This window comes from Gavia stellata, chromosome 2 (assembly GCF_030936135.1).
Source record: "Gavia stellata isolate bGavSte3 chromosome 2, bGavSte3.hap2, whole genome shotgun sequence".
NCBI classification, from domain to species: domain Eukaryota; kingdom Metazoa; phylum Chordata; class Aves; order Gaviiformes; family Gaviidae; genus Gavia; species Gavia stellata.
This window is the reverse complement of record NC_082595.1, coordinates 96,295,250-96,319,694: the sequence shown is the minus strand read 5'-3', so window position 1 is coordinate 96,319,694 and position 24,445 is coordinate 96,295,250. Positions and strand designations below refer to the sequence as shown.

At 37.2% G+C, this 24,445-nt stretch overlaps 1 protein-coding gene across 1 annotated transcript in view; it reads right to left on the bottom strand.

The window, feature by feature from the left end:
• The window catches only part of TAF1B (TATA-box binding protein associated factor, RNA polymerase I subunit B), a 49,375-nt gene that overhangs the window by 9,783 nt on the left and 15,147 nt on the right, over positions 1–24,445 (bottom strand). The window contains exons 9-11 of the mRNA XM_059835346.1: positions 2,957–3,104; positions 695–872; positions 350–396 (exon numbers count right to left, since the gene is read on the bottom strand). Coding sequence (XP_059691329.1) covers positions 350–396; positions 695–872; positions 2,957–3,104 — 373 coding nt within the window. The remainder of the gene's footprint in view (positions 1–349; positions 397–694; positions 873–2,956; positions 3,105–24,445) is intronic.

Here is a 24,445-nt window from a genome sequence, read left to right as displayed (position 1 = left end):
CTATTTACGATCAAAGTGCATTCCCTCTTTACTGTGTATCCATTCATCTTCACCTATCATGCATAAAATTCTAAAACAAGAGGCAAACATGCACAAGGAGAAGCAGAAAGATACCTAGCAAAATGTGCACCAAATTCCCCTATCCAGTATAATAAGAATTACGCAGGTAAACTGAAACAATTTTACGTGAACAAGATCTACTGTTTTCTTTGAATAAAGGTTTGCCCTAAAAGAACAAATGACAAAAAACACATTTTAATGATCAACAAGACAAGTCTTTTTAAGCCTGAATACAAAGTTATTTCATTTACAAAATCGTAAGACTGCTTTTACTAGAATATTTATGTACCTTCTTTGTTATTTTTATTTCTTTCTGCAGCAAAATCTGAAAGTAACCTGAAAAAAAAAATAGGCTATTTTGTAGATCCAAATACTGCGCTTTTCACGTGAAGTTCAAATACAACTGACAAAAATTACACCCTAATTTTATTCCAAGTTTCAGATTCAAACTGATGATTTTTAAAAAGAAGTAATATTTAATGTCTAAAATGCCTTCAGCGTATGTTTTATGCTACTGAACTTAATCAAAATTCCAATACTATAAATCTAATATTACCAAAGAAAGAATGATCCAAGGCAGTCATTTGCACTATTTGAAATTTGGGCTTTGCTAGAGATTTGCCTGTACACTTACCATTCATAGTGATCATCTAATAGAAACAATAATTTGAGCACAACTACAATAACTGCTGCAGCAATAATATCGTATTTCACGTTTCTTGTTGACATATTTCCAGGCACAAGAGTCAGGAAATCCGCTTCTCCAATACAGATCTTTTTCACCACTCGACAAGTCCAATTATGCAATTCATCTGATTAATGCAAATAAAAATATAAAATGAGTATGTTGAGACAAGCTAGAAGTACTTTTACAGTGCAAATATGTTGGTCATTTGAGGAAAACAGTGCTTATGTCTTTTAGGACCATTACATAACAATTTTTTTCAGGCTGAAAAGTATTTTGGGGTATTTTTAAAAATACTAGGCAACCTTCACTGTGCTTACATGGAAAACAGTTGTGACTTACTGTATATTCACATGGGGGAAAAAATCACGTTTTTTTTAATAGTGTTTTGATGTTATTCGAATGATGTTGTAAGATCATCCTGAACATTGTTGTGGGAAAGCCTATCTACACAAATATAGTTTCAAAAAACCCCAAAAAGCCAAAAACTTGTCACAAACTTTTTTCTTGCATGTTGCCTAAACACCCATGCAAGGATGGATTCAGTACTGCAAAGAGGAACAGGGGCTAGTTTTAAAGAAGTTAGTTGGGTATGAACTGCAGCCCAGCATGGCAGGGCAATGCTTGCTGCTACCCTGACAAAACCTGGCTGAGCTACAGACAATCCCAGCCTAGGTGAAAACAGGCATTACACTGTAAAGCTGGGTTATGTCAAAAAGATACAGCTACAGCTCCAAAAGCAGCAGTATGACATCTATACAGTGTCTTATTACTCTATGCTTATTTTTCACAGATACAAATCCCCCAAATTTCTCACCTTTCCTGTTCAGCCAGAAATACAGGAGTTGATTACATCACCATCAGATTCCACAAAGGTTAGCAATGTATGACTAAGTACAACCTTAATCCAGCTATACTTTATACTCTCTTGCTGCTTACAAAGACTTTGTTTAACAATAGTTAAACAAAATCTGGAAACCAAATTTTCTTATAAATACTGTCAGTATATGTTCTTTTATTTCAGATACTTAAAATGGCCTTTTCATTATTATTTAACGTCTTAAGAGGCACTGCCGATTCATTGCTTAATTTTTTTTAGGAGTTGTTAAACAACAGTAGTCCTTTTTCAAATTGTAAAAAAATTATTCTACGTAATAAAAAGTTTAGTTGCAAAGAAAAAGTAAAGGACAATATAGTCTTCTTTTATAGTAATTTTCAAAGAGTACTTAGCTTTGTATTTCTCCATAATAAACCTGAAAATGCCAAATTTCTAGCTGCTTCTCTGATTCAATTGATACTTCAAAATCTGAAATATAATGTGTTCCTCTATAGGCTCTGGCACAACACTGGTTTAAAACTACAAAATCAGAATTTCTGTTCTGGAATTTTAGCCCTAAATCTGTTGTTTGTCTTCTCTTCGTTCAACTGTGAGTACACAGAAAAGCCAAGTAGCTTTATTCAACGTAACTAATTGCAAAATAAGACAATAAAACCCCACAAACTATTAATTGTTGGAATGCTTTGAGGAAAAAAAAATATTAATTTACAGGCTATTTGTCTGTATAACTCATCTTCAGTGACAGTGGTATTTGATAGGAAGCATGGTAGCCCAACAGACAGTTCACATACCAGGAGTTACTGGTCCTTCTTTGGCAATTCAGTATTCAAGACTTAATTTTAGATAAACAAAAATATTCAATATTTATGCAATATATGATATCAAAACTAAATCAGAAATCAAGTGAGACAGCAGCTGATTTGTCACACAGCATTGCTTGTTAATAATAATAATAATAAAATTAATGCTAATATGCAATATTATAGAATATATTTTCATTATTATATATGACAATCCAGTGCTAAGCAATCAGGTCCCAACTTCGCGAATTGTTTAGCTGAAGTTAATAAATCACGTGAATTCAACTAGTGCCTCTTAGTTCACATGGATACTGAAAGATTTGAAATGAAGTATCCACTCCACAGCCTTAGAGAGCCAACACCAGAGTGCCCTTGCAATCTGGGCCTATAATACATCCTCTAAATGTTTGATGAGGGTACTTTCTATAGAAGTTATCTTTCAGTTCAAGCTTACATGGGTATAAATTAGAAAGAAAAGAGTAGGCACTTTTAAAGTAGTAATTCAAGTTTTTTTGCTAGAGTTTAATAAACCAAAGAAAAATTTTATCAGTTCGGGTTTGGGAAAATATTTACCAGGTAAATTAGCTTCCATCAAGTACTTCATGCACAGAATGTCTGGGTGAAGAAAGCAGCTGTCTGTTATATCTGGAAAACGAGGTAGGTCTAAAAATGCTGCGAGCTCAAGCATTTTGCTGTATACTTCTTCATATACAGGCCATGACTGAAAGACAGGTTTAGAGGGTGAGGGTTAGAGGGTATTATACATCTGCTCTATTACCATATTTGTTATGGATTTTAAATTAGTTATCCATTTTAAATTCTGTATTATTTAATACAGAACTATTTATACAGACTCTTTTAGCACTCTGTATGACTAAACGCACATGCAAGAATGGAACCAGACTGCAGAAAAAAAGTGAAATGTGCTAGTTTTAAAGCCCATGAAATATATGAAAAAACCACAAAAGTTGCTTCAGACGTGCAATCAACCGACTACCTTTTTTGTGAAGTGATCAGTATGTCTCCAGACACTCCAAAATTGAAAGAGCATTGAAAAAAACAACCAAAACAACAAACCAAACAAAAAAACCCAAACGGGTGCAATTGAGGGTGAACTCTCGAAAGAGCTAAGAGATCACAGAACCACAGATGGGTGGAGGTTGGCAGGCACTGCTTGAGATCATCAGGTCCAAACCCCTTCCTCAGGTCAGCTAGAGCAGGTTGCCCAGGACCATGTCCAGTCAGATTTTGAGTATGTCCATAGATGGCAACTCCACAAGCTCTGTGGGAAATCTGCTCCAGTGTTTCACCACCCTCACTGTACAAAAGAAAAAAGGTTTGGGTTGGTTTTTTTTTTCCCTTATGCTTAAATGGAATTTCTTGTATTTCAGTTTGTGTCCATTTCCGCTCATCCTGTCACTGGATACCACTAAGGAGGATCTGGTTCTTCTTCTTTACACCCTCCTCTCAGGTATTCATACACACATCATACCCCCCCACATCTTCTCTTCTCCATCTCCAGACTGAAGAGTCCCAGCTCTCTCAGCATCAACTCGTTTGTCAGATGCTCCACTCCCTTCATCATCTTCATGGCCTCACTGGACTCACTCCAGTATGTCCATGTCTTCTTGTACTGGGGAGCCCAGAACTGGACCCAGCAGTCCAGATGCGTCTCACCAGTGCTGAGTAGAGAGGAAGGGTCACCTCCCTTGACTTGCTGACAACGCACTGCCTAATGCAGCCCAGGATGATGTTCGTCTTTGTCACACAGGCACATTGCTGGCTCACATTCATCTTCACAGCATCTTGTCCACCAAGACTCCCAGGACCTTCTCTGAAAAGCTGCTTTCTAGCCAGTCAGCCCTCAGCATGTGCAGGTGTCTGCATTTATTCCTCCCCAGGTGGAGGACTTGACATTTCCCTTTGTTGAACCTCATGAGGTTCCTGTTGGCTTATTTCTCCAGCCTGTCAAGGTCCTTCTAAATGGCAGTATATCCATCTGGTCTATCAGCCTCTCCTCCCAGTTTCACATTGTGAACTTTCTTAGTTTTCAATCCATCTTGCAGTCCACTTAACTAGTTCTTAACTTCATCAGTTTGTTAATGAGGATGTTGTGGAAGACAGTGTCAAAAGCCCTACTTAAGTCAAGACAAACAACACCCACCAAGCCTTCTACTCATCATAGAAGGTTATCAGGTTGGTCAGATGATTTCCCCTTCATAAATCCGTGCTGAGTACTCGTCGTTACCGTCTTTGCCTTCTATATTTGGAAATGGTTTCCACATTTATTTGCTCCATCACCTTGCATATTTATCATATTTATGTATTTATTTATAATATTTATCAATATGAATATGATCAAGATGAGGCTGACAGGCCTTTAGTTCCCCAGATCCTCCTTCCTGCCCTTCTTGAAGACAGGGGTGATGTTTGCTTTCTTCCAATCCTCAAGAAACTCCCCCAGCCACCATGACTTTTCAAAAATCATTGACAATGTCCTTGCAATGACACCAGCCAGCTACCTCAGCACTTGCGTCTGCATCCCATCATGGCCCATGAACCTTCGTACGTCCAGTTTGTTTAAATATTCCGTAATCTGCTCATACTCCACCAAGGGTAAGTCTACCTTCCACTAGACTTTCCCACTGGTTTCAAGGACCTGGGACTGCTGAAGGCCAGTCTTATCAGCAAACACTGAGGCAAAAAAAGCATTCATCATCTTAGTCTTCTCCTTGGTCTTTGTGACCACGTCCCCATTCCCATTCAGCAGCAGGCCTACATTCTCTAGAACCTTTTCACAGAATCTTTAATATAATTTCATTAAAAAAAAATATCTAATTCCATATTGGCATATTTATTCATGAAAATAAATCTGAAACTCTCTTTTCAAAACTCTTGACTGCATGAGGAAAGTTCTTCCAATTTCTGCTAAGGTTTTCCTGCTAGAGAAAAATGTAACTTACGGACAGATTTTGACATGCTTATTCACAATGAACTCAGCAGGACCTGAAGTTTGCGTAAGTACGGACTGTAAGACTTGACCCTCATTTCTTAATACTTTAACTGTTGGATTAAATACTCCTCATTCTTTACATTTTAAATGATTGCTTGCATTTACCTCTTAAAGTGATAATTTTCAGTTGTTCAGGCTACTTTACCATTTTAAACATATAAAAAGCAATGCTTTTTCTGCTTGTGTTGGCGGTTCTAATTCAGCAGAGCACTTTGTCATGTATTGATATTTATCAAGTCAATTTGTGCATAAGATACTTTCTTTTAATAGGAATTTAGCAGGGGTTTACACTTTGTGGACAGATTCAAAACTTCCCTGAACAAGAGTGAATTCAGGCTTCTGTTTTTTCTAAACCAGATTAAAAACAGAGCAATCATGTTTACACCACCAGTAAGAACGAAATAATGCATTTTTATTCTATCATTTGGTTTCATCTATTTTAATATAAGCTGTGTAGCCAATGCTCAAATTTTACTGTTTTGAATGATTGCCAACATCTCCTTTTCTTTTTTTAAATGATCTTCCCTCAGACTGCAGTTCAGACTTGCTTAACTGCGTGAACACATGCTCAAGCAAATGAATAATTCTGCTGTCACTTACTATTACACATGCAACTTTTTGTAACAGTTAGGAAGTCATATCATGTTCATTATGTTTTCTAAACAGTGTTAAAAATTGGCTTAGACCATTAAAGCACTATCCTGAGAAGCGAGAAAAACACGCATTACCAGACTTCTACAGAAGACCAGGCTCACAGCACTTTCCATTCCTCTTAAAAAGCAATGCTAAATTGAATACTAAAACAATATGGAACAAAACCTGAATCGTATGTAACTTCTCTTGAGTGTATTTGGAGAAAAATTAAAGTCCCACATAATTCAAATAAAAGCATCACTTAAATACTATTCTTAATTAGATATAAAGAAAACACATTTTCCCTTTAATGAAAAGCAGTTAAAGTAGTAGCTTCTTAATAATATATCACAGAGAATAATAAATTAAGACATAGGAATTCAATCATTTGAAGCATTTTCATTCTCAAACAATCACCTGTGAAGTTATCTGAACAGTCTAAATTTATCACAGAGGTACTTTAAGGAATATAGCTCTTAATTGGAGGGCTCTAGGTAGGCACCTATATCACCTTATATCTGAGCTTCTCTCACTGCATCAGGCTAAGGAGACAGCTTTCCCACCCTAGGTACTAGTGAATCATCCCTTCCTCCTCAAGCCCAACACCAACTTTTGTTTCAAAGCTTTTGTTTGCAATTTAGAGAAGCCAACTGGTTCTTTTTCAAAATGGTTAGAAAACACTTTTTGCTTTGCCACGACAACTGATGCTTTTTTTTTTCTTGAAGAGCAAACAAATGGTATAAAGACTACAAATAAAAATTAATACCAAGAGCTATCATTTGGCTTATTTTAGAAAAGATGTTAACACACAAAAACTGTTTTTAGTTTATGTGCATTCATAAAGACATGTATTCACAACTGGACATGCAGATCTAGGAAAGGCCTACTAATCCACCATAAAGATCAACCAAATCAATTGCTACTTTCCAGGGCTTGACCCCCTAAGCTCAAAAACATTCACTGTAGTACTCATGTTTCTACAACACAGCGCTGAGTCATGACGATGCAAGTTGAACCAAACACCACGCTTCCAGGAGTACGCAGTAATCTCTTGAGCTGTAAACTGCAAGCGTAAGCTGAATCCAACACAAGATCACATCTCAGTAGGACACATCATAGCAAAGGGCTGAAGGCTAAAAGGTTGAGGACTGCAGAGACTGTAGAGTGTTTCAGTAACCAAGCACTGATAATTTTCACCAGTCACTACATACCCTGTTCATACTCAGTTTAATTCTGAAAAAGCCTTAAGTTCATACAGCAAATCTCTTATTCTGCAAAATTTCATACATACTGGGAGGGTTAAAACAGACAGAACACCCAAATTCCACGCAACCAACATAGCAAATGTTAGGACAATATTAAGAAAAAGCAAGATACAGCAAACAAGCAGCCTCAAAATTAATAAAAGTTATCACCTTCTACCTAGCTATGTATCTCTGCCAGAAGAAAAGAACCTGATAAAACAAGTTGCACTGAAAGTCAACCAGCAAATCAACTAAGAAAGCAAGATCTAGAGCAGGGGCCTCCCTCCTTCAGGTGAAAAAACTCTGCCTCCAGCACCTGTGATTAAACCCCAAGGGAGGAGTACTTGGATAAGAGGGGACAGCATTAGATCATACACCACACGCTCTCCAAGTATAACTTTCACTTATCCAAACATAAATTAAAAAAATTTGTGTTATGTATTTTCAAGTTGTATGTCTGTGCTAAATATTAGGATAACTCCCCTGTCCATCAGCACGTGGAGTTACTGAGCTCTCACCTTGTTTTGAGACCCTGGGAAACACTCCACATATAGAACTCAGTTACAAACCCTTGAGGGCACTTAATAATTTCAGGAAGACTGTCAGAAAACTCTTCTAAAGTTATGCCACCTGCTAGCCTTTTCAGGTGTTTCGCAAGCTGGGATTTCTTCAAGACTGATCAACAATGCTGACAGTCTATAACTTGTCTAGATTGGGTACAGAGGTTAGCGAGAACTTTTCTTAACTGTTTTATCTTTAAAGTCTTTGTATCTTATTCCCACATGTGACAAATACAGTAACTTCAGGTCCTCTCCAGAAAGCAGCAGGAAAGAGAAGTACTACTTGAGAATATTTTTTTCTTTTCTCCCCCCCCCCCATCTTCAACTGAGCATAGGAGGACAAAATATACACTATTGAGTTGGTGAAGAAGTGTCTAGAACAAGATTTTTCATGATGATAAAAATTCATTAGCCTACTTAAATCCGTTGCCTTTATCTTTCAAAGTTACATGGAATTTTTCACCTGTATTAGAAAAGAACAAGCTGGTTTTCAGAAGTGGATGAGCCAAACTATTAGCATGATAATCAGATCACAGTAACAGGTAATTGTTTTGGGTAAGCCAAGATTGCAGCTTCTCCTGCTTGTTTGGACAATATCAGAATGTTGCTGATCAAGAAGGAGGAAACAGTATACATTGGCTGGCTTTCTAGATTCATTTGCAGGCTCCATAGCTTCTTGTTTTAAATGTGGTCTGACTGACTCTCTTCTTAGATGACTGTATAGGCTGTTTCCTGCTCCTGTATCAGGACAATATCCCAGCAGCCATTACTTACATATTCACAGTGCAGTTTATTTTACTGTGATAATGTTCTATCCTTTCTGAAAAGAATTAATTATAGAGCTGTTTTAAATTCTCCCTTTTATATTTTTCCCCTTCCATCCTCCTCTCCTGTTCAGTACTTTTTCCGCAGCACAGTTCCCTTCCTCATCATCCTTCTACCTGTGAACTTCCATGCCAAGAACCCTTTCTTCCCATGCCTGCACATTCTCCAAGGCCCTACCTTCACCTATACTGCTCAAGTTCAGTGGTGGACATCTTTCCTAAGTGGTTCTTTTAATGAAGTCCAACCTCACTTTTTCATTATTGGCTTTTTGTAGGTCTCTGGGAATCTTTGACATTTAGAGTTTGGATATGCTTGGAATTATCTAAAAAACAGCAAGGCTTCATCATTATTAAGATGACCAAGTCAACCTAGACCAAGTTTGAAAAGGAGTGTACCAAGCTTCTCAGGAAATGGACTAAGAAAGCAATTTAACTTGAAGATTTGGAAAACATCAAGTTAGGAGGTTCAGTGAAGGGGTTTTTACAACACAATCCAGAATTTTGGTTCAATCCTTGCATAAAGCAAGACGTGTTCATAAAACAAAAAGTTATTGTAAAAGTAATAAATCAAGTGGATACCCTAATGTGTAAACATCTTTGAATATAGCCTGCATTGAAACACACATTGCCAAGAACCCAAACTAGCTTTAAAATTACACAAGGTAAAATTAGGTACCAATGACAAGCACAGCAGCCAAGTGCTCTATGGAGCCTGATTCACCTTATTTTGCTTCTGCTGCTCAACTGGTTCAGATACATCTGGTCATCTGCAGCATAAGCCTCATGTGGGATGACACCAGCCACAGTACAGGCAGGTTACATAAAAGAATAGACAATAACTGTATCAGCTGTGAAATTTACACCCAAATTAGTATTTAAAACTGAATGAAATGACCTTGTGAACCAATCGTTATGTACTACATCCTTAATGTCGTTGGCCAGCTCAAACTCCTAGATTACTGAAGATTTTTTTTTCATGTTTTGTGTGTACTCTCACAGTACTACCAATCTGGCTACCTCCCATACAAACACGCATCAACGAATTTTTTAAATGACATGTTTTCCCCCCTTGCCTAACCTCTGCCCACCTCTCAGGGACCATCACCATCCCACCTGGAACAGCAGCAAAACAGCCATCCCACACAAATTAAATGTGCTTTAACACTGTGTTTTATTATGAATAGAAACTTTAAAAAAAAAAAAGCAGCACTCAAAAATACTTTTTTCCCAGCTGGGTTATATAGCAAAATTAATGTAGTCAACTCTATTGTACAGTTAGATTCTCTGTAGTCTCAAGCTAAATTTTTCACGAATGCCTTCTTTGCCAGAGCACAAGGTATACAGAAAAGATACACGTGATGTAAAGGCTGGGCACTGTAAGCAGTGTTACCACTGCTGTGTAGAAATGTTCCAGACTTTGTGAATTGCTGGCGAGTGTGAAAGTATACTGGGGAGAGCCACTGCACTCTGCTCCTACATCCTTTCCTAGGTCACTATCAGAAACAGGAGACCAAATTCAATGAGCCTTGAGTCTGACTCGGTGCAGCCATTTTTATGTGGACTAAATGAGCGGACGCATTTCTTCAAACCCTGATATCCATGAATCACATACAGATACTCATGTAACAGCGAGAGGGTGTGCCACGAATTATTAAAAGGGAACCAAATGACAAGACGAACAAAGATGGGTGAAACTGCTACAATTCCATTTAGATAACTGCTAAGAAATATGCATCTTATGAGACTTCTTCCACTAGAAAAAAACATGAAGTTGCTGCTTTACAAGCCTCTCATCAAGCAGAAAGGATAACTGAAAGGTTAACTCAAAATAATGAAAACAATTTGTCCACCTTGAACCCAGGCAAACACGTTGCCCAAATTATCTGCCTGGCAACAAATGGGCAGAGGGAAAAAAAAAGTCATAGAAGTTACACTGGCAGCCTCTCTTGCTGTCTCCTTTGATAACTGTCTCAGCTGAAACATCTACATCTTAAAATCCCAAATTACTCCTGATCATTGTTGCACAGGAAGCGAGAAGCATCTTTGTTTTGTGTGTACTCTCACAGTACTACCAATCTGGCTACCTCCCATACAAACACGCACCTTTTTACTAGGAAAAAAAAAAAAAAAGAGAAGAGAGTTTCATTGGATGCATAGCAGACCTCTTAATATGTTACTTTCAGAGGAAGACATCTTGTTCATTACATGATTCCTGGCTAAAGTGGTTTTTGAATAAATGAGTTTCAATATTATTAAACCAACAGAGACACGTGCTTGAGCGTTAGCCTTATCATGCTCACAAGCTAACTCTGACATATATCACTTTTCTGAAAAATGTGGTCTTTCTACAAATGGAGAGAGTAATCCAATAAGGAGCTGAACTGTCATAATGTGTTGAAATTTAAGAGTTTGGGAATAAATTTTATTGAATTTCATAAATATTTTTGTAGGTTTGTTTTCTTTCTTCATTAAGTAATGCTTTAAGACAGGTATGGACAAGCTAGAGTTTCTGTTACACAACAGCAAGCTCCCATGATAAACTTGATTACAATAACCCTTTCAGCAATGAACTTCCTCCTCAGCTTTTTTTTTTTTCTTTCAAATAAAAGCCTCACCCTTGCTTCTATTCATTCTGCACTACTTTCTATCCTGAGCAAGTACTGTATGCACCTGTTAAAATGAACAAAAAAATACAAAGCTAGACAGAAAAAAAAAAATCCTGTGGACAGAAAGATGCCCACCCCCAACAAAACTAAGATTACAAGGCATCTCAAAATACCAGCAGACCAAAGCAGGAATCACTGCTTGCTTTGTAAAGTAAAAGCAGCATAGCTGATTAGCAGAATTTGTATGGCTAGCATTTTATACCTCTTAGAAGATTTTTTTAAAATAAACAAGAATGACTGGCTTCTGTCTTAATTTGAATTCTTTAAATAGTTACCACTAAAAGAAAAAAAATAATCATATGGCAATTAAGCTCATCCAAATTTTAGTCAGGAGAAGAGGCTCTTACACATCAGATCTTGAATGTTTTTAGAAACAGCAAACCAAGGAACATGTCTAAAAGCTGGTTTGATGGATTCACTTTCCAGGGAAGCAGAAAGCCATTGTCATTCCAGTCTGAACACTCGGAGAAAACAGAGCAAACATTTTGACCTGCATTCATAAGTTTATTAATAGATTTAGTCAGGAATTACTTAGTTTGAATCAGATCCAAACTAAAATATAAATATGCAATCCACCAAAACCTGGAGTGTGAGACAATCCAAATGGCAGCAGTTTCCTATGAGCTACATGATGACTTGAAGACATGGGTGTTAGCCAGTAGCAGATTATTAAGTGACATGAAATCCTTTTGAAAAAGTGTGGAAAAAAAAATTAAATACGGAGACAACTTTACAGGATTTAGGAAATCTTCAGATTTCCTCACCATGGTGCCACAAACCCACCCTGTTGCCTCAGGCAGGTCTCTTTGTCCCAGTTTTCCACCTTGTGATAGAGCAGCACACCACCACCCCTGAGAGCCCAGCCCTGGAGGAACAGCCACGGGGCAGCTGAAGGCACCGTCGCGTGATGAGGGGGAATGACCAGCATTAAAAGAAGAGAAAGAACCAAATATTCTGCAACTGTACTGGCTTCACACAGCGTGCACTAAAGCAGGCTTAAACTCTCACATTAAACGAAGAAAAGGAAAAGATATACGGAGCAGCTCATTATTTTCCGCATGCTAAACTAAGACACTATCTTGGTTTAGAAACAATACGAGATGAAATGATTAACGACTACACCCTAGCACACTTATACATCAGTCTCAGCTAAAAGCAAATTCATTCCAGTAATTCCTAAATTCCGTATGCTTAACTTTAAAACCTTAATCGCTATTCAAAGACGTGAAAAGAAGATAGTATTAGCTTAATCTATTCACAAATCCAAGACCTGTGCTTACTTTTAGGGCCAAGAAAAAATTGCACAGAACTGAAGGCTGTTTAGAAATATTACGGGTAAAGTACAAAATCCTTAAGCTGCCATCTCTGCCATTCCAGGGTGGCTCCCACATGATTTAGAATTTATTTACTCTTACATGGCTTTTCACGTTTCTCCTCTTGCCACATTTCTAGGCCAGACTTGCAAGCGTTCTTTCTTCCTCCTGGTGTTGGGATCATCACTACTACTCTTTACACTGTGAATTTTTAAACAAGCAATTCCTTTAGTTCCTCCACCAAAACAAACCAGATGATCACTAGAAAAATACAAGCACGCAAAATCTTTTCTCAAAGAGCGAAGTTTTTGCTTAAGAAAACTGTAGCTTTCATTTCTTAGGATTCTTTGCCATAGGCTAGAGATACCCCTTTTAAGCAATGATTTTGCATATTTTTACCATTTAATCATTCCTCAACGTTTTTCAAGTTGAATAAGAAACATCCTCAGATCTCTAAATCTGAAACTTTAAAAGGATGGCATTTAGTTCACCTAACTTAAAGGCTTGAACTATGACTTAAAAAAAGAGTTGTTGTGAGATAACTAGTTAATGAAAAATGAAGTTTTACGATCTTAAAAAAGTCTCCCCAGAACATAAAAACCACAAAGTGAGTGAAACCTTAACTGAAATCCCAGAACAACAACAAAAAAAACCTGGCTGTACCACATCAATCCAAAAAGATCTATTTAGCCTTGCATCCAGCAGTGAGCAAGAGAGATGAATAGCAAGGAATTCAGGAACTAAGCAAGCCACAATGACACTTTACCAAGTATCTGTCCAGCTTCACACTATTTGTGGCTGAGTCAGCAGTGAGATCTCTGCATTTTTTTAGTTCCAGACACCTTTTCTTTCGTGGCATTTGTCCAGTCATTATCAGGCCCTTTTAACATCCAGAACATCCTACCACGAGGAGTTTTACCAGTTACCCACAAAATGTATGAAGTAGCATTTCCTGCTGTTTGATTCTGAACCTGCAGAGCAGCAACCTTTTCTGACACATCCCAGTCCTTGTATTGGAAGAGACATTGAACAGTTGCCTCCTAAACACGTTCTACAAACTATCGCCCCATCTTCCTCTTAGTCACCTCTTCTTTAGGTTGAGAGGTAAACAGATAAAGTTAATTGCTTCTTGTAGGAAAATTGTCCCTACATTTGATGATCCTTGTTGTGACCTCTTAGTTCTATAACTTTGAGAAGAGGGAGGGTAAGAAAAGCAAAAAAACCCAACCAGAATTCCACTGAGTATTTAAAATACGGATGCATGACAGATTTATACATTAACATAAAGTTGATCTCCATTTCTTTACTAGAAGTCAGGAGTTATTAGAAAATAATTCCAGTGTAGCTGGGCTACAACAAAGGCATTTTTAAAAACAGCATCATGAAGGGATTACAGAAACATGTATCACTAATATCACACAGATAATTTAAATTAATGTTGGTACATTAACATTAGCATTGATAACACCAGCTTTCAGAGAACGCTACAAATGTTATTCTTTAAAAAAATAAAATCTCTTCCTATTTAACAAACATAATAGCACGGACAAATCTGTTGATCGACATGTACTTCATGGGTGTGCTTGGACACAAAACAGACATTGGTGGAAAAAAAGTATATCTGTGTGTTTTAATAGCAGCTTGTGGGTCAATGAATTACAATCTTTTTTAAAGAAAAACAAAACCTAACATGTAATGCTTACCCGCTGTAATGATGCCATACAAAAAAACCCAAGACTTGCATTGTATCTGCCTTTTAAGGTCTCCTTCCCACTCAATTTTTTGTTACTTACTGCTATTTTCTCCAAACAGACTCAGGATTTATTTTAAGTCAACTGTTGGACAGGAAGAAAATTTGAGAAATTTCAAACTATATTTGCTCCATCTGTATTCTTATAAGAAGCATCTGTGAAGCTCAGAGATCACATATTTCAGTAGATGCAGAATGGGCAGGTTTGCCTTTTTTTTGTTCCTTTTTTTTTCCCCAATAAATCTGATCAAGAGGGTAGCATTTTTTCAAGACTTGTTGCAAGCTGCTCATAACATAGGACTAAGAGTTTTACCATGAAAGAAGAGAACAAAAGTGAAAAAACAAGACTGAATAGAATGATGAAGACTAAGCAACTTGTAGTTATATTTTTGTTTACACCGGGATTTTTTGTTTAAAATTATTATTCTTCTTTAAAAATTACTTCTGCAAATGTAGATAGTCTTTACTTGCATCAGTGATACGCATTGTACTTTTTCCTATGAGATTTACTCATCAAAAATGGTGAGCAGACCATTTTATTTTTAAAAAACAGCTTCAGACTAGAAAATTATTTAACATATCAGTATTCAAAACAGTAATGCCAGTTTAGAGAATGCACTGTTGTCACTTATCAAATTAGTAACACCAAAGCAGTCACCAAATGGTATAAATCATTTCCACAGTAAGAATTTCAGTACAGTGACCTCACGCAATGTTCAGAATACAAAAGTATACAGAGGAATTTCACCCCTCCTTAGACAGTGGGACAAAAACCGTAAAGCCCTAGAACAGTGATTCACTTCATCTGCCCCTCCTAGAAGAGTACTATAATTAGGAGACTAAACCCACACCCACAACTAAAGGAACATGAGCACTTAAGAAATACTGTCAAGTTTATAAACTTCTATTCACATACCCAAACACTGTAATGAAGCAAATGCTAATCCTTCTGCTTTTAAAGTTGATGAAATTATAGTACCATAAATAGCATCTTTGATATAAAACAATCACAAAGAATGAAATACCATTTGCTGTGTAAAAGCACTCAGCCACACTGCATCCAATTTAGGGTACAAACCAAGGAACGATACCAGCAAACCTGAAGACGACATTAGCCTGAAGAGCAGGGCAAATACCTGTCATCATGAGATTTCTAAGGCTCTTCAGTGGTCAGTATTACAATTTCATATAAGCTTATGCCACCGCTAGAGTTTACCCAGAATATCTAGCCCCTGGCTCTACGTACGCAGAAGGGCAAATATGAGCAGTGCGCTCTACAGCCATCCCCAAGTAACAGTGTCCTCACAGACATCATGCTCTTCCCTGAGCACCTCATGGTTTGAGTACAGACCTCATTATACTGTGTGATGAGCACAGGAGTGTGTGTGTAAAGCTCACCACTCATCTATTTTATTATGTGAGAAGGTACTAATTTTTTCTGTATTCAAAAGAATGAAGAAACAGTACTTGGACTTTGTTCTTGGTGCAAGGTGGGAAGAATTACCACCATAAGTGAAAGCAGCATGCAAACTCTATGAGCTTCCCCAGCCCTCCAGGAAAAGAGCTCAGTGTAGGCAAGAAGAGAGAAGCATCAATACTCTAACAACAGTCCCTCTGCTAATATCTATCCTTCTTCTGTATTTACATTTAAGTTATCTAATGAAAATGCTCTCAGTAAGTGAGAGAGGTAGCTACTTTTCAAAGCCTCCCAAGAAGATCCTATCTGTCTAAGTTTAGGCACTTCAAACACAGTAAAATATTTTATCAATTTGTGATATGCTTCTGACTGCAGGAAACAAAACAAAACAGAAGCAGCTCGAAGTATCTAACAAGAAAATGCAAACAGGTGTTTCCAATTGTGAATAAGCCAAGCAATACACTTAGAGAAGTGCTAGCCAGTTTTCACATGTTATTCAGTACTGTATATTCAAAGAACTAGTTTTCAAGAAACCTGTAATACTGATGCTATTTCCGGTCAGAACAAAGCCAAATTATTCAACCAATCCTAGCAGCATAAATTACATGAACCCCCTCACACTTTATAACAAGCTGGCAGAGGTGATTAGAAATTAATGAGGAATCAATGCCAAATTATTTCTAAAATCGACCCATTAGCCTCAAAAGCTGAAGACTACAACCAAGTCCTAGTTTTGGTTGTATACAGCAGGTAATTGACAAAATACTGAGCAATCTTCTTTTCTTAATCCATGAGAAACCCTCCAATTTTATGTTTTCCTCCAGGCTACCTGACAGTTCTTCTGCCCCCAACATTCACAGGGAAATCAAAATCAGGAGGCGTCTTAAACTACTTAAACTTGTCAGCTAAATTTACAAAACAAAACGGCTTTTGCTATGCTTGAACAATGCTGAATTGATTCAAATACATTTTTGTGGCACATCCCCATTTAATTCAAACCAGTTTTCAGCGAGCAACTGACTTGTTAGATGGTCACAAGGCACAAAATGTTTATACAGCGCAAGTATTAATAACTGTATTCAAATTGTAATGTTGCATGGAACGAAGAGAATCAGAAAGAAGGGCTAAATCTGAGGTTTGGTATCTTTAACCTTCTTGCCATAGTAACACTCAGCAACATTAAACCATATTGTAACATAAATGATTAACATTACATCATCATTTTGAACCTAGAAGACAAGTCCCGCACTGGGTAGTACCGCACAAGGATACAAGTCCCAAATTTAAACCTTGTTCTCAAGTAACATAGTAAATGATACAAAAATGTGTAGCTCCTATATATGAAAGCACATGCTTTAGACCTCTCCAAATACAGTCCTGGAAGGTCACTACACTCCCAGACAGGTCTGTCATATCCCTCTTTTTATTGTGGGATAGTAGGATAAAGGGAAAACCACAAATAATAAATTTTGAAGCAGAGGGGGAATTTGACTGCATAGTGCTCAGGGACAATCTCCTTAATAAAAAAAGGCAAGAAACAGCACTGTAGATATTCTGCAATGAAACAAGAAGTAAAGGCGACAAAGCCATAAGCAGCAGGGAAACTAAAAAAAGAAAAAAACCACCCCAAAACCTTGAATTTCAATGCCGCAGGTAAATGGGTAAGTCATGAAACAAACATGAAGAAAAAGCAAGACTGTTCTGTAACTGGAAAAAGAATATGACTCCATCTCATTAAAATCATATGTAAGGAAGAGAAAAATTATGTCTGCAAAAAAGCAAACCAGTATCTGATAAAACTGAGTATGTTACAAAGGAGAGGCCCAGAAAATTTACACACAAGAAGCTTCAAGGAAATAACTGAGGAGCTCTCTGAAACACAAATGTTGGTTTTTAAATAAACTTAAGAAATTCTAAACATCAAAGGACTCTCCACATTAATATGCAGTATTTAAAAAAAAAAGTAAAAGGGGAGATTCAGGAACTCCAGAATGATTAGCCTGGCACGGATCCTGAACAAAATAATACAAAGGCAATGGGAAAAATGGAAGCTAAAAATATCCTGTCAGTCAAGCAACCTTCATAAGGTCAGGAGAGGAGAGAGACAACTGAAGCTCCAGCTCCCACAAAGAAGACAGCAAAATCTACTGGCATTGCTGCTCTGAAAAACCTTTTTCCTTCTTTATGGCATAGCTAAAGGGGACCCAAATTAAAAAAAAAATCTCACTGGAAGACTGTAACTCATAACTGTACTCAAAACTCAAGAGCTGCTCTGCCGGAAAGCAAAGTGTGCAGAACAAAGGAGCAAAACAGAAGCATCCTTGATACCAGAGGAAAATCTTGGCAAATTCGTCTCAGAAATCGGATCTCACAAATCCTCAGCAGAAGTGAGATTTGATTGAAGCTGACACAGAAAGTTGTGTGGCAGAAGGATTAGTAGCAGAGCAATACAGATACAAAAGTCCTGCCAAGAATAAAATCAGGCAAAATTAAAAAAAAAAAAGTAAAGAAAGAAACAGAAAAGAAGAACAAAAAGAAAATATAAGCTATAGGATACTGTAAGAGAAGAAACCAAAGAATTGGAATGTTTCCAGACAGCGTAGAGAAGAACGATTATCTCTCAATGTTTAAAGCAAGCCTTTCATTCTCAAATAAAAGAGTAAAGAAATTTAATAATCCAAGCTGGGAGGGTTTGTGTGTGCACGCATGCGTACAAGGCATATACTCCTCCAACTCAAATAAAATAAATCCAAAGCATCATACAGAATAAAACACTCTGCACTGAAGTGGCACATTCTCAAAAGAGCTAAAGTTTTCCAGTCTACTTTATAAATACATTATGGTATCTACTTCAACACCTATGATGGGTTACTTTAAAGAAAAGAAAGACCGTGGATGAATTAGACCTTTTATTAGGGCAGGGCAGTGAATATTTGTTTCCAAACTCTTCCTCTTCCATCAAAACCAACATCAGTTCATAATGGAGCATGAATTAAAATTCTTATTAAACTGAACACAATGGAGAGCTGCCCATAACTACTGGCCTAATCTGACAGACAAAAGCAGGTATCAATTTTATGCAGAAAGATAAGCCTGAAAGAAAAAAATATATCAGGGAGAAAAAAGAAATAAGAAGTCTTTCAGTTAGGTGGGAGAAAGGGGAGAAAATCCTGACATGTCCTTCTGAGTTTCACAATTCTTCTCCTCTTGTTCACAACACTAATTTCTGACAAGCTCACTATATTGTTGCCACTTTACCAAGACACATTCAAGAATTTTCCACAGGCAAAGGTAAGGAAGATGCTAACATCCCTCTCAGCTGGAAGTTTAGAAAGCATTTCTGTATCACGGAAAAACCTGAAGAGTAACACTAGGAGTTATTTAAGAATCAAGACATCTGGGGATGAAAATAGGTGAATTATACAGAGCAGAATTCAAACTAACCAGTGCTTCTGTTAATTTGGGTAAGTTGGAAGTAGGATACATAAACAAAAAAATAATAATAATGTATACTAAGACAACCAAAAAGCAATCTGGGTATTCATTTTCTCATGTTGCAAGGTCAAAGCTGTCTAAATAAGTACATTTCTTGTTATAGGCAGCAATACTCAATGGGTTATCAAAAAAAAAAACAACCCACCACACCAAAAAACACACAGAGGAAGAAAAAGAGGAATGGGATTAAAACAAAAAAGAAAGCATTTTTAAGATACAGGTTCCTAGACAGCAAGGTATATCAACAACACTCTGTCAACACTGAAGCATTCAGTGGCCCTCTAAGAAGACAGAAGGTTTCAGGCAGACTTAGAATTGTGCAGCTATTTCCATCTAAGATTAAAAAAGAAAAAAGAGAAAGGCTCAAGCCATTCCATGACCCCACTCCAGGGCAGAAGTAGTAGCAAGGATAATCAGGTAAATACCCGTTCCTTTTGTCTTCAAGGGCAGGTTGGTGGACAATTTCTAAACAGAATTCATCTCACACTCACCAAGCTCAACCTTCTCCTAGCCTCCCCAGCCCTTAGAAAAAAACCTGATTCTTAGTAAGTTTACGAAAAAAGGAGTGATTTTAAAGTTGGAGGAGAGACTGAAAGAAGGGAACTTCACTGAGGTCACACATTGGGCTCCTTGCCAAAGCCAGCTACTTGTGCATCTAAAAAGACGACCATCCCCGAAGCGCTTCAGAACAACAGGATCCAAAAGGTATTTATGAGACTGCACCTATCCTGTTCCACACAGCACATATCCAAAGTGACGTGTTTGTTACCTTCAGTACTTTAGCAAATCATGTTGCCCAACAGCCATGGGAGTGACCTGCTTACCTATATATATACATGTACGTTTAAGTCTGCGGACGCGCGCGCGCGTGTGCGTTAAGAACGTGACAATCAAACACCAAAATTTTTTTTGGACATTAAAAAAAAAAAATCAATCTACAATGCATTAATGGTAACATACGCCAAAAAGTGATGAGTTTTATAAAAAGTAATGAAAGCTAAAGGTAAACTTGAGACAGCAAAGCAGAACCAACTTTAAAGCACAAACAAAATAATTAAATAAAAGATAATCAGGTATACAGTCCTGAGTCAAAAATGTAAGGAAAAACAGATCTATGGCAAGGAAAAGTTGTTGCTAGATCAAGAGTAAAGGGATGCTTTAATCGGTTTTGAATGTGGATAAAGATAAATCCTTAAAAGCAAAATAGAGGATGTGTATCTTAAGGATGTATCCCTACTTCAAGCAGAAACGGAAGAGGGGAGTTGTGTGTAGCTCCACTGGAGGACAGATACTGTCAATAGAAATAAGCTGAAAGCAAATTATCCATGGAACTTTATACATAGTACTACTAATTTACAAATTCGTTTTAACTCCTACACTAGCAGGCTTTTAAAGAAACAGATATCCTCTGCATTAAAAAGGAAACAAAGATGACTTCCACCTAAAAAAGATGACCGCGCTCAAAGATGTGTTGGCTACTGGCACAAGCCTCAATATCAGCAGGGATTTACTGTAGTTAAACAAATTGCAAATAGCAAGAAAAAAACCTTGATCTCCTCCATAGAACAAAACCCAAAACTTAAGTATCATATTCTTTATTGATGCATAAAAAAAGGTTTTAATCAAATGGAGTAAGAATACTTGTTTTAGAAAATGAAATTTTGCAGAGGAACATGAGAACCGGCTTTTCTTCTGTCGTATTGGGAACTTAGAACTTCTGCAGTAAGAACTAAGCAGGAGCATCCTGCTACTGCTGCCATTTGCCCTATGAACCCTCTGATTGTGCATTTAGGTGAAACCTATTTACCAAAGGCTAACTTCAACATACACATGATTTTAATTAGAGGAAGGGATAAATAGGATGACTAGTCAAGTGAACGCTTAGAAAAGAGACTTCAAGCAATGGAAAGATAAACACATATGGAAGATAAACAACTCATTTCACACAAATATCTTCTTTATAAAGTACTTTTATCCTTCATAAAATACTTGTGAGGTAGTAGTTATCTCCAGCTAGGACCTGACACGTGTCTTACAGTTATGCATCATGATAAAGATGATACGAAGAGGTGGAGGCTCCTCTTCTCTTTATTCATGAGGCAGTTACGCCCAGAGCTCCCAGACTTTTAGACAGAGGTGTCCAGATACAATAACCTTTGGGGCAGGTATTTAAAGTTCAGTTTGGGCAGAATGAAAAAATTATGCTCTTCTTATTAGCTGTTCCATTACTAAAATATGAAGGGCTTATCTGCCACCTACACTGAAAATGTGAAATAGAATACAAGGCATACTATACCATTTGAATCATAACATACTTGAGTTTGGAAGGGACCTCTGGAGATAGTCGAGTCCAACACCTCTGCTCAAAGCAGGGTCAACTACAGCAAGCTGCTCAGGATTGTGTCCAGTCAAGTTTTGTGCATCTCCAAAGATGCAGACTCCACAGTGGTTCAGGGTAGCCTGCTCCAGCGTTCAATCGTGCTTATAGTAAAAGAGTTTTATGTTTAAATGGAATTTACTGTATTTCAGTTTGTGCCAATTGCCTCCTGTCCTTCCACTCTGCACCACCAAGAAGAGAGTCTGATTCCATCCCCACTCCTTCCTGTCAGGTGTTTATACACATTACTGAAATGCTCCCCCCCAGACTTCTCTTCTCACAGATAAAAATCCCAGCTCTTTCAGCCTCTCCTTGTATGACAGATGCTGCAATCACCTCTAATTGCTAAATTGTATGCAGGCCAGGGAAAAATAGTCAGTGATATGGACTTAATTCCTGTATTACACAGCACAGAAGTTCATCAGCTGGAAAGCCTGAGACTAATCACACTCCTCGCATATGAAATACTACTACTAAATGACACGGCATAAAAAAAAAAACGTGCATGTACACATACACACTTCACTACCTAGAAAGATAGAAAGCAAATGTGACTCACCTTATAATAATTGTTGCATTTATTTTTTTAAAGCTATAACACCTTCAGCCTTGTACAAATTCAGTATATTTTGGGTATCTGGAAAACTGTTACTGAAAAAAACTTTAAGCCACTGAGCATGTTTTTATACAAGATGAGCCTTAACAAGTTAGGTTTCATCTGTACTTAACTGATAAAATGTTACTTAGTATGACTTCAAATCCTTCAAGCTACTACGACATAACTACTACTTGATTCAAATTTGGGCTGCAAGGAATTAGCACAGGACACAATTAAATGCACTAAAAATCTGTTCAAAATAAAAAGGAGACATATTGAATAGTCCTGTCAGTTATCAAGATTTTTGAACATGTTTGCAGCTTACATTCACCAAAGCACAACAAATAATGGCATTAGAGCATCTTACCTGCCTAGTTATTAACAGTCATAATCCCATAAAGGTTTTGAAGATAATTGTCTATAGAATATTATATACAGAACACCAAGGAGAAAAGAATGCAGGCTGTATTTTCAGGATGGAGTATTACACAATCTGACTTCCTGCTCCAGGACAATAACCTCATCTTGAATTTCTCAAAACTCAGATGTCAAAACTAGATACAGTAAGCTATTGGTAATCTCAGTGCTGCAACGAGCAGCAGGATCAGTTCTGAAACATAACATGTAGGAAACAGCTAGTAAGGTTTTTGCAATTATCAGCCCAATGACATAGTCAAAAATGTTAAAATTAAAAAAACCTGAAGATGCATTACTAAAGGAACACTGTAGGTGAAGTAGGGAGCAGATATTCCTAGAAAGAGAAAGCTTCAATTATACTGGAGTGGCTGGAAAACAAGCTGTACAGTAAGTTTACAGAACTTTACCTATGTATCTCAATGAAAAAGTTAAGAGATGACTCGATTAGTATGTATACCTACTTACACTTTGGAAGTGAGGGGTGCAGGTGTCAGTGTCATAGACAAACAAGATGGAAGTAAAAAGTTACACAAATTCAGCTTTTTCCTGTAAGCTAAATAGCAGACCACAGCAGATACAGACTCATCATAAGCAATATTAAGACAGAAAAAAAAAAAAAAAAAAAAAAAATCAGATTTGGGGTTTTTTTTCCCAGTTTGTAAAATATATATATGCTATGTAAGTGTTTAAGACAGAGGGTGAAGTGGCTAGACTTCCTCTTTTATATAAAAGGTAGAATAAGATTAAATTAACCAGCTTGTGGCTCTCAAGTTGTGAAGTCCCGCTCCCACATCAGGACATACTAAAATCCATAGTGGAAGTGTGCTTATGGAGGGACAGTAGAATAATCCAAACCAACAGCTCTGGGAGAAAGCAAGCTAATAGTGATTGGCATCAGATCATCCTGCATGCCATAAACAGCTCTGTCCCAAAAGAAAGCAGTAGGATCCTCCAAGGACAATTGTCATCTCTCTGCAAACCAGATCTCCCACTTTGAGGCATAGTATAAGTTTTACAGCTGCAATTCATACGAAAATTTTATCTGTGTGATTTGTAGGATGGGGGGTGTGTGTGTGTGGTGTAGTGTATTTTACTGCATCAGGCCAGCATACAAGTTCTATGTAACCACTTTTGAGAGACAAAAACGTCTCCAAAGGATGGAGGCAAAGAACGACAGAGAGACTGAGAATTAAAAGAGGTTTGGGTTTTTTTTTTTTTTAAAAAGTTTACATCAGGTTGAAATGTCGGTGTATCTTTTCTATTAAGGAAAGATCTAAGACAGAAAAAGAAATCAAGAGGTTTCATATTAAATTTATCTCCTGATTTTTAAAAGTTGAGGTCATAATTATTATTTATCCAGACAGGGTAGCAGTGGTATTAAAAAAGAAAAAAAAAATGCTGCAGATTAGCTTCTGAACAACTCACGACCTGCTGAATACAAGCTACATATTGCAGAATGGTAACATTACTCGCAACATCATCACTGAGGGCTTGGGCCACAAACACCTTACAGCAGACCAAAACCTACATTTTCCTGTTAGCAGAATTGCTGCTTTCTGCTCTTGAAAGCTAAGATTTTATTTGCACACTTCGAAAATCCGTAATAAATTTTTTTTTTTGCAACACAAACACCTGTGGGCAACATTACCACAATACATAATAACCTTAAATAAGGGACATTTATATTTTACTCAAGACTGTCCACCACTATTCAGCTACTAGAAGGGCTGTAACCCCTTATGTAGATTTTAGGTT